The 14122-nt window shown below is 46.1% G+C and overlaps 1 protein-coding gene across 1 annotated transcript in view; it reads left to right on the top strand.

The window, feature by feature from the left end:
* The first annotated feature begins 1001 nt into the window (after positions 1–1001).
* Positions 1002–14122, top strand: part of LOC116539503 — a 13701-nt gene continuing 580 nt past the window's right edge. Inside the window, 4 exon segments of the mRNA XM_032262490.1 lie at positions 1002–1149; positions 5379–5558; positions 6067–6261; positions 13725–14111. Of these exon segments, the coding sequence (XP_032118381.1) occupies positions 1002–1149; positions 5379–5558; positions 6067–6261; positions 13725–14111 (910 nt within the window).

Genomic DNA, 14122 nt, shown 5'->3' with positions numbered 1-14122 from the left:
GAAATGGCTGCTTATGTCACTCCCTGGGAGTGCAAGGAAGAGGCTGGGGACTGAAGAGGCAGAGCTGAGGGAACATAAGAAAATCTTAGCTGCAGGGAAAAGCGCTCTTCTTTCCAATGATGGCAATGAAATTAGAGGTAATTGTGAGACACAGAGATTCGATAAAACCTAGGGAGGCAATCAGGTAAGGGGGGCTGGGACTGGCTCGGGAGATGGAACGGCTGTTCCTCCCCTCCAGCGCCGCTGATAATAGCCCGTGTTGTGGGAATTGAACAAACAGTCCTTCCTGGCCCCAAATGGCACTGCCCTATAACGGGGGCAGCTGGAGCAGCCAGACGAGTAGGGGTAGCCTGACCACGGACAAGACCTAAGCTTTCCCCCAAGACAACACCCTACTCCTGGGGTCTGCAAGCCCAAGAATGGTGAAGCTTGGACCTGCTGTAAGGGCAGAAGGCTAATGGGCGTGGCTGCTGTAGGACTGACTTCCCTTTCACCTGCAGGCCACAGGCCACCAGAGGCCCTGGGGGGAGCTAGGGCATTCCCTCCTTCCCTGTCCCCCATGTCCTCCCTTTCACCATGAAACAGAATGAAATGTGGAAAGTGCTGGGTAGGAAGCACAGGGCCACGTGGATGCATACCGCAGGCGACAGCCCAGCCCAGCTGTTCCTCAGTTAGGGGAAGTCTTTAAGAAGGGGTCTTGAATGGGGCCTGATGCACGGCAGTGGGGAGAGGAGTCGGTAGGAAAGGATGACAGCTGAGAAAGCACGAGCACCTTCTGGAGGATGTGTTGCACTTCAGTGGTGTGTTTTTCTTTCCGTTCTATTTTTTTTTAAATGTCTTACTCTAATCTCATGACAGATTAGGGAGGCAGGTTTTGAAGAAGGTTGCTGATGAGACAGAAAAACGACGTGGGGAGACACGGGGCAAAGAGTGACCAGGATGAATCAACACGATGGCTTTGGGAACTGGGGATCCTTGGCTCCACCTGGTTGGCCCTGACCATGGGAGCCCTGGGCCTGGAGCTGCCCTTGTCCTGCTGGGAGGTCTTGTGGCCACTGCCTGCCTACTTGCTGGTTTCCTCCAGCGGCTATGACTTGGGCACTGTGGGCTATGCCATGGCCACATGGCGTGATTGCGAGGACACCATACGTGAGCTGCAGAATCAGAACCGGAGCCCGGAGCTGACTCACCTCGAAAACATCCTGCCTTTATTCCTGCCCAGACAGCCCTCCCTCCCATTCCCCATTAAAGAGCAAGTTTATTATCTAATAGAGAGAGAGAAGAAAAGAAAGAAGGCCATGCACTGGCTCATGCCTTTAATCCCAGCACTTTGTGGGGCCAAGGTGGGTGGATCACCGGAGGTCAGGAATGTCAGACCAGCCTGGCCAACATGGCGAAACCCCATCTCTACTAAAACAATACAAAATTAGCTGGGCTTGGTGGCGTGCACCTGTAATCCCAGCCACTCCGGAGGCTGAAGCAGGAGAATTGCTTGAACTCGGGAGGCGGAGGTTGCAGTGAGCCAAGATCACACCCCTGCACTCCAGCCTGGGCAACAAGAGTGAAACTCCATATCAAAAAAAAAAAAAAAAAAAGCAACGTGGGGGAAGGACTATTACCCTGACAGGAATTTAGTGACAATGCTTAGGGGAATAGAACCATCCATACCAAAATGCCATCGCCACCAACATGTCCCACAACCTGGAATAGCTCAGAAACTCCACAAAGGCCCTCGGGGGACATTAAGCAGCTGCTAAAGCCAGTGGCGACGAAAACTAAGGCATGACATTTTATGCTGATGATGAAATAAGTGTGAGAGTAGAACCCGAACTGGACAGGCATCAAAAGAACAGGACCGTGTCCTTTGCAGGAACATGGATGGAGCTAGAGGCCATTATCTTCAGCAAACGGACGCAGGAACAGAAAAACAACTGCATGTTCCCATTTACTTATAAGTGGGAGCTGAATAATGAGAGCCGATGGGCACAAAGAGGAAAACAGCAGACACTTGGGTCTACTGAAGCAGGCAGAGTGGGAGGAGGGAGGGGATCAGGAAAAATACTATCAGATACTATGCTTAGTGCCTGGGAGACGGAATAATCTATACAATCATCCCCTGCGACACGAGTTCACCTATATAACAAACCTGCACATGTACCCCTGAACCTAAAAGAACAGTTTAAAACAAAAATAAAAATCAATCAATGAATAAAATGTGTCAACAAGAACATATGGGAAGAACCATGCCCAAAATGAAATAGTACAAAATGGTTGTGCTTGGAAAAGGGATTGTGGCTGATGTTTCTTTTGTAGCTTGTTTAAACAAATTGTTTTTTTCTTTCTTTCTTTTTCTTTTTTTTTTTTTTTTTTCTTTTTGGGACAGTCTCATTCTGTCGCCCAGGCTGGAGTGCAGTGGCAAGATCTCACTGCAACCTCTGCCTCCTGGGTTCAAGCAAAATTAGCCGGGTGTGGTGGCGCGTGCCTGTAGTCCCAGCTACTCAGGAGATTGAGGCAGGAGAATGGCTTGAACCCAGGAGGCAGAGGTTGCAGTGAGCCGAGACTGTTGCCACTGCACTCCAGCCTGGGTGAGAGAGCGAGACTCCGTCCCCAAAATAAATCAATAAATATTAGAAATTTTAAAGTGGCCGGGCACAGTGGCTCACACCTATAATCCCAGCATTTTGGGAGGCTGAGGTGGGTGGATCATGAGGTCAGTAGTTTTGAGACCAGCCTGACCAACATGGTGATACCCCGTCTCTACGGGAAAAATACAAAAATTGGAAGGGCATGGTGGCACACGCCTGTAATCCCAGCTACTCAGGAGACTGAGGTAGGAGAATCTCTTGAACCCAAGAAGTGGAGGTTGCAGAAAGCCGAGTCGCACCATTGCACTCCAGCCTGGGTGACAGAGCAAGACTCTGTCTCCAAAAAAAAAATTTTTTTTTTAATGTAAAATTTAAAACACAAATAACAACAAAAAATGGTAGGTTTAGAAAAATGTTTTCAAGCTGCTTGTTATTTCCCTTCTCCCTCAAAACAAGGTCATTCATGGACGCTGTCTCAGTGAGGACAAATTATGTTGCCTTCATTCTGCAGCTCGGAGACATTGTGTTCTGCTAAACTCAATCCAGCTCAGTAAGTCCTTTATATGAACATCTTCCGTGCAAAGGTCACCTGGCTAGGTGCTGGAGCTGCGGGGTGAGGGGAGGAGACCAAGCAAGAACAAGGGGAGTCCTTGTTCAGTTTGACTGGAGCATAAGGATGAGGAAGGGAATTAGGTTAGAAAGAAAAATGTGGGACTCTTAGGAGAGTCTCTACGCTAGCATTAGGCATGGAGCTTGGCCGCCTCGTCTATGGGTGAGGCCACCCAGATTTACTCGTCTTTCTTCCACCCCACTGAGCATCTCCGATGACACAAAACTAAAATGCCGGAGGCCGGGGTCCCGCACATGAGGCCAGAGCCGTCCGAGTGTGGGTGCCTGGGAATGCCGGTGCCATTCAGTGTGATCGCTGTAAGCTCAATCACCCGGCAGCTCCCAGGAATCTGTCCACGTGGCCAGCCAGCAGGGTGACTTGCCAGAGTCCATTCCCCTGCCAGTCTATACATGGCAAGCTTGGGAGACGGGCACCCAAGGTCCTTCTAGGGAGCTGGCCAGCAGCCTCTGCCAGAAAGCTGGCATGACAGGGGCAGAGGGATAGTCAGCTGCTGCAAACCACTTGATGCCCTCTCACCAACATGGGGCATGTTGAAGAGGAGGGAGGAGGGAAAAGGGCAGTGGGACGCCTTCCCCTGCCAACTTCACAAATCATTACTGTCTGCTGGATGCTGGGCCCCACGGTGCATCTGATAAGGTTGTTAAGTCAGCCAGAACACCTGCCTGGCCATCTGGCACTTTTGCCCTCCTAACCGGGCCACCCAGGCCTCTTTGCCCACCTCCTCAAAGGCAGTGGGCTGCAGAGGTCCCAGAACACCTGCTAGGGAGAATGAGTGTCCCCCCTACCCCGACCCCAAGCCCCAGATGCTTCCAGGCAGCATTCTGGGTCCTCAGGTAACACTTCAGAAATCCCTCTTTACTTTGTTGAGAGATGGTTCTCCAGCAGCAGTGTAGCAGGGGTGGGGACCCCCGCTACGGCTCCCTGGAGTTTGATTCTCACCTGGCTGAGATTACGGAGCAACGTAGTGGTGAGGCTGGAACAGGGAGAGTTTAACCACAGCTTTTTCTTCTCTTCATATCAGACTAAATTGGAGCAGCAGCCCAGGGCTCATTAATCATCTCAAATGCTGGGCTTCAGAATCTTATCTCCCGTACAATCACCTCATCCCCTCGTCTGGGCTCTGGAAACCATAGCGTTTGAGGAGACAGCACAGTACCTATGTTAGCAGATCTCGTTAGGTGCTATCTGGCAGCACGTGGCCCATTAATGTATATGTTTAGCTGTTTCAAATGAGCTCTGATTTGTGTTAACAAAAACACAGTTGGGCTGCTGGAAATGTTCTATATCCTGACCCGGATGATGGTTATACATTTATAAAAAAGCATCAGGCTCTACACTTAAGTGCCCTTTATCCATGTTCTCTCTCACTCGCTCTCTCGCTTTCTCTTCTTTATCCTTCTATTTATAAGTTTAAAAGAAAAATATGCTGGGTACGATGGCTCATGCCTTTAATCCCAGCACTTCGGGAGGTCAAGGTGGTGGATTTCCTGAGGACAGGAGTTCGAGACCAGCCTGGCCAACATGGTGAAACCCTGTCTCTACTAAAAATACAAAAAATTAGCTAGACATGGAGGCACATGCCTGTAATCCCAGCTACTTGGGAGGCTGAGACAGGAGAATTGCTTGTACCCAGAAGGCAGAGGTTGCAGTGAGCCAAGATCGTGCCATTGCACTCCAGCTTGGGCAACAGAGTGAGACTCTATCTCAAAAAAAAAAAAAAAAAAAGAAAGAAAAGAAAAGAAAAAAAGAAAAATCTATTCTTTAAAAACAAAATGCACAATTGAATAACACTAAACTCTCAGGAGTAGCGACACTACCCTTGCAACCAAGGGGCCCAGGCTGTGTGTGGCTAGATCTCTGGCTGCTCAGGGCAAGGCAGCAGCAAGGTGGAAAAGACGAGCAATTTGAAGGAAGGCACATCTGTATTTGCATCTTAGCCCTGCCACTTTCTATGTCACTCTGGGCAAGTCATTTGGCCTTTCTGCTCCCCAGCTCCCTCACCTGCAAAGTGGGGATGATGTTGCCTGTCTCACGGGCTGTTGCGATGATTAAAGATGATTAAATGACAACACCTGGCACAGCGAAGACACCAAATATCAGCGCTCATCACCATGGAATACACTTATTGATCAACTTACCACCTATGCAACTTATGACCACAGTCGCTAGCCACGACTGCTCCACGTCTGGCAGCACAAACGTTGCCCAGCTGTGTGTACGGCAGTGCGGACCAGTTTCCGGCAGCACTACCATCTCCGTGTGCACCATTTCAACTGTACATATAGCCTACTCAACTTACGACCAAATCGTGTTACGACCGGTCCGCGGTCCCGACCGTGGTCGTAAGTCGAGCACTGGCTGTAGCTGGCTTCCCCTGTCCTCACCTTGCCCTGAAATAAACTTTGATGTTGCTGAAATAAACTTTGATGTTGCTTGGCACCCAGGCCTCTCCCTCCACCTCCTCTCACCCACCCCAGGATTCCACTCCTCGTTTCTTTTTTTTTTTTTTCTTTTGAGACTGAGTCTTGCTCTGTCGCCCAGGCTGGAATACAGTGGTGCAATCTCGGCTCACTGCAACCTCTCCCTCCTGGGTTCAAGCAATATCTCCTGTCTCAGCCTCCCGAGTAGCTGGGATTACAGGCACGCGCAGATTGCCCAGCTAATTTTTTGTATTTTTAGTAGAGACGGGTTTTCACCATGTTGGCCAGGCTGGTCTCAAACTCCTGACCCCAGGTGGTTCACCCACCTCAGCCTCCTATAGTGCTAGGATTATAGACGTGAGCTATAATCCGCCCCCTGCTCTTCATTTCAACTGCAGAAGTCCTGCTTATTTGCCTTTGCCTGTCCCAGGCAGGTACTGCCACCCACAGCAGCAAGGGTACATCACCCCTTTCTACCCTCAATCCATTGAGATCATCCCAACCCTGACTCTGTGTGCCCCTCATCAACAGCATGGCTCCAACCCTACCTGTCGACTCAGGAGACACTGGGTTGGAATTCCTGTGATGCGTGCAAAGGACATCAACAGCCTCTCAACACTTGCCAGTGGGGGCCAGGGAGTGGTGATCCCTTGGAGCACAGGGTATGGGTGGGTGCTATGGTCTGAATGTTCGTGTCCTCTTCAAAATGCATATGTTGAAATCTAATTCCCAGTGTGATGGTATTAGGAGGTGAAGCCTTTAGGGGGTGACTCAGTCATGTAGGTGGAGCCCACATGAATGAGAGTAGTGCCCTTATTACGGAGGCCTCAGAGAGCTGTCCTCCACCACTCGAGGACACAGCTAGAGGGTGCCATTTATGAACCAGAAATTGAGCCCTCACCAGACACTGGATCTGCCAACACCTTGACTTTGGACTTCCAGCCTTCAGAACGGTGAGAAATCAGTTTCTGTTATTTATACGCTACCCAGCTTACGGTGTTTTGTTCTAGCAGCCTAGACTAAGACAGTGGGGCAGACCCAGTGCTATTTGTGTCCACTCAGGAATGCAGGCCAATCCAAGGCGAGCCTGTCTGTGCTGGGTGGACACATCAAAGGCATTAGACTCAGCCCTGCACACCCTTTTCCAGCACGCATGCCTGTACTGCAGTGAATTTACTTTCCTTTATGAACCAGCTGTATTTTCAAAACCACTCCCTGATGAGCCCACGTTTGCTTCCTTCTCGTGCCAACTAGAAGCAGTCTAATCCCTTTTCCATACTCTCAGACTCCAAATATTTGAAGATAATCATGTCCCTCATCCTTGAAGGGAGACTCGTGCAGGTGAAAGATCCCCTGTTCTTTCAAGGGTAGCTCAGACATCAGCCTAAACAGCACCCCCATGCTGTGGGCCCTGCACCATTTTCATCATGGAGGCAGTAAGAGATGAAATGACGATTTTGTCAGTGGGCGATTTTCAGACACAGGCCCTTGGGAAAGCATGGCTTTTATGACACCGGCTCCCAAGTGCCCATAACAGGCCCTCCTCTGTGTGCTTCACACCCTTTTACCAACCCCCACTCCCCTCTCTGATCGATTCCTGGTTCACACTAATTAGGCCTTGCTTAGACTGTGGCAGGAACAAGAGCTTTGCCATTTTCTTTAAGGAAACCATGTGAGAGGCTGACCTGCTGGTGGTTGCCAGGCAACACTGATGATCCTACAGGAGAGACAAACTTGAGAGTCACAGGGCCAGGGAGCCTAGTTAGCAGCTATTGAATATGATCTCTGCTGTGCGGAGAGGTGCCAGAAAGTTCTAGTCAGCCGTCCTTTTAAAGGGAGTGCGTGTGTGTGCATTCGTGTGTGTGTGTGTGTGTGTGTGTTGAAGGGGCATACTCAAAGGGAGCTGGGAAAGAATAAAGTAGTGTTATTCTTTCAGGTAGAATAATAAGAACACACACAGTGGCTGGAAAATATATTGCAATATTCTATTTTACCTGTTCGCCTGCAGTTTTCCCTCCTGCCCCCTCAATTCTAGTCACTGGGGACAGAATTTGCCCCTCCTCACCTTGGAACAAGCCAGAAAGCAGAAGCAGTCAGTAGGCAAGGCCCTTCCCCTCTTTTATAAAATGTTAAGCCACAGAACAAGGAATTATGTGAGGAGTCTTCGAAGGTGGAGCAAAAGACGTGTGAAGTTGGAGAAGCAGGATTTTCTGGGACCTGGGAAAGAGACAGAGGTCTGTGGGTGTCCACTGCTCAAAGAGCTGGGCACTGTGCCCATCAGTGCCCCTAAGGAGATGGTGAGATGTCAGATGGGTCTAGGCACCCAGGCTCCCAACCTCACCAAGGGTTCCTTATCCCACACATGACTCAGAGTCCCCTGGTGAGAAGGAACTATGCAGATGGCAGAGTGCTCAGTCCAGGGAAGCCTGTGGAACTGGGCAGCTACAGAGGGGCCAGACCGGTAGGTTGGCATCTGAAACAACCCAGAATCTTTGCACAGTCCTGATGGCTGGGAGAGAAAACAACTTAGATAGCACTTCCTTCACATGGAGGCAAAACAGGGACACAGAGCGGCATGGCTTTGGTGTAGAGCAGCTCAAACTTTTTAGGTGGACACTTGGCTAGTCTCCACCACACCTGCAATGTCACCTCCCAATAGCTTCATTTGTGTTAAGAGGTAACATTTATTGCACTTACCATGTGCCACAGTGTTCTAAGAACTTGACATTATACTCTAACAACACAGGAGAGTGTCTGCTTCTCCTGCACATTTACCATTACAGAGTTGTTTTTTTTTTTTTTTTTTTTTTTAGTCTCACTTTGTTGCCCAAGCTGGAGTGCAATGGCAGGATCTCAGCTCACTGCAACCTCTGCCTCCTGGGTTCAAGCGATTCTCCTGCCTCAGCCTCCTGAGCTGTTGGGATTACAGGTGTCTACCACCATGCCCGGCTAATTTTTGTATTTTTAGTAGAGATGCAGTTTCACCATGTTGATCAGGCTGGTCTCGAACTCCTGACCTCATGATCCGCCCACCTCGCCCTCCCAAAGTGCTGGGATTATAGGCATGAGCCACCGCGCCCAGGCTCAGACTATTTTCAATCTTTAAAAATGTGGCCAATCAACTGTTGTGAGAAACGGCATCTCATTGTTCTTTTAATGTACATAGCACCGAGTAATAATTTTTCATGTGTATTTCCGTATCATTTGCATTTTAACAATGAGAATGAATTCATGTATTAACGTCTATATAAAATTAAAGTATATTAAAATAATGGGTCCATATGGCTTAAGAATACGGCTTTGAAATATGTAAAGCAAAAATCAATAGAAAAATAAAATGAAATTAATAAATTAACATAGTAGAAGATTTTTTTACCATGTATATCAATCAAGTACGAAAAAATAGTAAAGATTGGATAACACAATTAAACTTAATCATATACAAATATATACTGCAATTGCATTATATGTGTACAAGCACATATAAATATGTATATGTATACACATACAACATACTTCCACCATATGAGCACACAGTGAGAAGGCACCATCTATTCACTAGGAAAAGAGCCTTCACCAGACTCTGGATTTATCGCCACCTTGATTTTGGACTTCCAGCCTCTAGAACTATGAGAAATAGATTTCTGTTGTTTAAGCTACCTAGTTTATAGTATATTTTAATAATAGCAGCCTAAATGGGCCAAGACATAGACACACAAAACCACACACAGATTCATGAAAACTACATGAATACACACGAACAATATCAGAGAACACTCTGAAAAAGTTCATTCTGCCATAGGCGACAAAGAAAAACTTGATAAATTATAAAAATCAAAAGTCATAAAGAGCTACAATCTCTGAATGCAGTGAAATAATATTTAGGATTAGTAATCATTTTAAAAGGATAACCAAATTATTATCTGCTTAGAAAAATGAAATATTCTCCTAAATAACTATTAGGTTAAGAGAAAATTTAAAGATAAAAATACAATTATTTAGAAATGAAAGACAGTCATCTTTTTTGGTTTTCCTAGAGAAAAAGAAATGAAAGGCAATCAATTGGTTTGAAGATTTAAATGTAAACCAAAAGCTAGGTAAATGATAGGTAGTTAAAAAATAATCTTGGCATAGGAAAAGCCTTACTAAATATGACACAAACCTCAAAAACCTCAAACAACTAATATATTCAACCACCTAGGAATTTTTTTTTTTTTAATGTGGCAAAAACCACCATGGGTAAAGGCAAATGATAAACTAGGAAAGGCCGAGGCACAGTGCCTCACACCTGTAATCCCAGCACTTTGGGAGGCTGAGGCAGGAAGATCACTTGAGGTCAGGAGTTCGAGACCAGCCTGATCAACATGGTAAAACCCCGTCTCTACTAAACACAGAAAAATTAGCTGGGCGTGGTGGCGGGCAAATGTAATCCCAGCTACTTGGGAGGCTGAGGCAGGAAACTCGCTTGAACCCAGGAGGCAGAGGGTTGCAGTGAGCCAAGATATCGTCACTGCACTCCAACCTAGGTAACAGAGCAGGGCTCTATCTCAAAAAAAAAAAAAAGATAAACTAGAAAAAAATATTCACAACTTATATCACAGACAATAGACTAACTTCCTAATATATAAGAGCTCCTATAAATCAATAAGAATATAGACTACCAACCCAAGAGATAAATGGCCAAAGGATATGAATAGAGAGTTCACAGAAAAGAGAATTTATGGCAATGGCTGTTGGCTGAGTGTGGTCACTCACGCCTATAATCCCAGCACACTGTGAGGCCAAGATGAGAGGATTCCTTGAGCCCAGGAGTCTGAGAACAATCTGAGCAATATGGTGAAACCCCATCTCTGTAAAAAAACTATATCAAAAACCACAGGGGCACAGACCTGGAGTCCCAGCGACCCAGGAGACTGAGGCAGGAGAATGTCTTGAACTCAGGGGTTTGAGACTGCAGTGAGCTGTGATCTCACCACTGCACTCCAGCTTGGGGGACAGAGCAAGAACCTGTCTCTCAAAAAAGAAATGGCCCTTAAAACATGACATGATATTCTATTGCTCTTATAATAAAATTAATTGTAAAATAAAACTCACTGAGCTATTGAGTGAAAGAAGAGGACACATGGATGATTATCGTCATATAAAGTTTGGAAATAAGCCAAATTAATTGAAGGAGTTAAAGGTTAGGTGAGTGGTTTTCTTGAGGGGCAGGGAGTGGGCGGATAAGGGAAGACTTCTGGATTCTGGTAAATTCTATTTCTTGATCTGGGTGCTGTTACACAGATTAATTCACTTTGTGAAAATGAATGGAGCTGTCCGTATTTCTTTATGTCATATGTCAATAAAAATTACTTGAATATGCTACACTGAGATATCATTTTTCACTGATTAGGTTGGCAAAGAGCAAATCATTTTATGGTGCATTATGTAAATAAGGGGAAAAGGCTTTCCTCATGTATTACTGATGAGAGCGCAGATTAATAAAGCCTCAGTAAGGAGATGACATCAACATCTGTGGAAATCACTAATGCACCTACCTTCTGGCCACATTTTCACCTCCAGGAACGTACCCCACAATAATACTTGCACCTTTATGATGGCATAATGCATTGCCATGTCATTGAGAGACAAAACAATGGAAAGCTAATTAAATATCCATCAACCGGGGACTAATTAAATAGTGAGTGCAGTGGCTCATGCCTGTAATTAATCCCAGCACTTTAGGAGGCCAAGGTGGGAGGATCACTTGAGCCCAGGAGTTCAAGACCAGCCTGAGCAATATAGTGAGACCCCCGTCTCTATTTCTAAAAAAAAAAAAAAAAAAAGTCCCGTGGTTATGTAAAGAGTTGGCATTAGGGGAAACTGGGAAACACACAATTCTTTCTACTATTCTTGCAACTTTTCTGTAACTGTAACATTATTTAAGAATAAAAAGCAAAAGAGATTGGACGTGGAAGCTCACACCTGTATTCCCAGCACTGTGGCATGCCAAGGCAGGCAGATCACCGGAGGTCAGGAGTTCAAGACTAGTCTGGCCAACATGGTTAAATCCTGTTTCTACTAAAAATACAAAACCTAGCCAGGCATGGTGGCAGGTGCCTATAATCCCAGTGACTCGGGAGACTGAGACAGGAGAATCACTTGAACCCAGGAGGCGGAGGTTGCAATGAGCCAAGATCAAGCCACTGCACTCCAGCCTGGGCAACTTCATCTCAAGAAGTAAAAATAAATATAAATTCATTCGGTATCCAGCAAACATGTATCAGTGCATCCTGTGTGCCAGGCACTATGTGCTGAGAACATGACATTGAACAAAACATAAATCCCTGATGTCATGTGGCTTCAGTCCAGTTAGGAACACAGACAAGTAAACAGGGAAATGAAGCACCATGTGACCCATGTTGAGGAAAATCCCACAGTGCTTTGGAAATATATGACAGGAAGACCAAACTCGGACACAGAGGTGAGGGAGGGCAAAACCATCCCACCAAAGGCCTTTCCATTTGAGCTTCAACAGTTCTCCATTCCAAGGGTGGGAAAAGGGAATGGAGCTTGGGAAAGAAATAAAGAAGCCAAATCTTTGTGAGATGTGAGGCCCAAAGCACTTTCCTCTAGAGAGCTAGATCCAAGAACATTTCTGGTTGGGGCAGACATGATGTCAGGGCAGATTGGCTGTCTGGAGGCAGGTCCAATAGAGACTGTAATGGTGTGAGGCTTTATGAGTAGGGAATATACAATTCATCTCTACCAAGAAGAAATTGAAGGGACGGTGGAAAACAGAGCATGTCCCGTGGTTTCCAGGTTGATTACTATTTTCCTCCGCTACACCTCTAAGCACTGTCCTCCACCACTTAACGGACCTGCTTTGGTCTTTCCATCTCTCTACCTACCTCTATATTAGTTCCAAAATTTGGGGATGTGGCACTGCTCCCAGTGAATCTTCCACAGGCAGAAGTCCCCCTGAGCTTTTGCAGGCACAAATCTTCAGCATGTTGCATTAGCCTGGGTATGGGCTTAAAACTCAGAAAATTCTGGTTTGAATTGTCAGGCTGCTGGTATCTAGCCTTGTGCTTTAGACACATTTCCTTACTTCTCCAAGCTTCAGATGCTAGATCAGTAACAATGGGAAAACTGTATGCACCTCATAGAGTGGTTGTGAGGATTCACTGCGATTTATTTAATAAGCATTCATTAAATGCCTATTATGACAATGTGCCAGGCACAGTCAATACTCAATAAATGCTAGTTCCTTCCTAAATTCAAAAGGACTTCCCACACCTGTTAGGCTTCACTTTCTGGGCCCTACCATCAGGTTGGCTTCAAGGCATTTGACTTTTCTAGTTATACAGGGCCCATGCTTAGAAGGGTCCTACATTTGATTTAATGCCCTATTATTGCCATCCTGAAATTCTTAATAATTTTTTAACAAAGAGCCCCATTTTCATTTTATACCAGGCCCCAAAAATCACGTAGCCTGTTTTTCCCATAACTACTCTGATAGTGAGTTATAAAGAACTATTACTTTATAAAGTTGTAAGGGACTATCACTATTAAACAGAGCTGGTACCAATGATATTGGTCAAAATGAATTTAAAAATAAATTAATAAAAAAATTCATAGCCAAGACGGGTTCACTGATGAATTCTACCAGACATTTAAGGAACAACTTATATAAATCCTCTAAAATTTCTCTCAGAAAATACAATCAACAAGAGTACTTCCTAACTCGTTGTATGTGGCCAACATTACGCTAACACCAAAACTGGACATTATAAGAAAGAAAACTACATGCTAATATCTCTTATAAACACAGATGCAAAAATCCTCAACAAATTGTTAACAAACTGAATCCAACAATGTATACAAGAATTATATACCAAGACCAAATGGGATTTATATCAGGTATGTCAGGCTAGTTCAATTCAAAAATCAATTAATATAATCCACTTAACAGGCTAAAGAAGAAAAGTCACACAACCATATCAACAGGTGCAGAAAACACATTTGGCAAAGTCCAACAACTATTTACATTAGCACCCCCGCAATGAAATATTTTGGTAAAACATTTTGATAAAACACTTGGTAAAAACTCTCAGAAAACTAGGAAAACAGGAGAAACTAACTCAACTGATAAAGAACATCTACAGCTTTTCCAGCGGCTCCCGAAGACGGCGGAGGTGCAGGTCCTGGGGCTTGATGGCCGAGGCCATCTCCTGGGCCGCCTGGCAGCCATCGCGGCTGAGCAGGTACTGCTGGGCCGGAAGGCGGTGGTCGTTCGCTGCGAGGGCATCAACATTTCTGGCAATTTCTACAGAAACAAGTTGAAGTACCTGGCTTTCCTCCGCAAGCGGATGAACACCAACCCTTCCCGAGGCCCCTACCACTTCGGGAACCCCACCACTTCCGGGCCCCCACCACTTCGGGAACCCCACCACTTCCGGGCCCCCACCACTTCCGGGCCCCCACCACTTCCGGGCCCCCACCAC

This window comes from Sapajus apella, unplaced genomic scaffold (assembly GCF_009761245.1).
Source record: "Sapajus apella isolate SASKATOON/1434 unplaced genomic scaffold, GSC_monkey_1.0 scaffold129, whole genome shotgun sequence".
Lineage (NCBI taxonomy): Eukaryota > Metazoa > Chordata > Mammalia > Primates > Cebidae > Sapajus > Sapajus apella.
The sequence above is the reverse complement of the archived record's forward strand: the minus strand, read 5'-3'. Positions and strand labels throughout refer to the sequence as shown.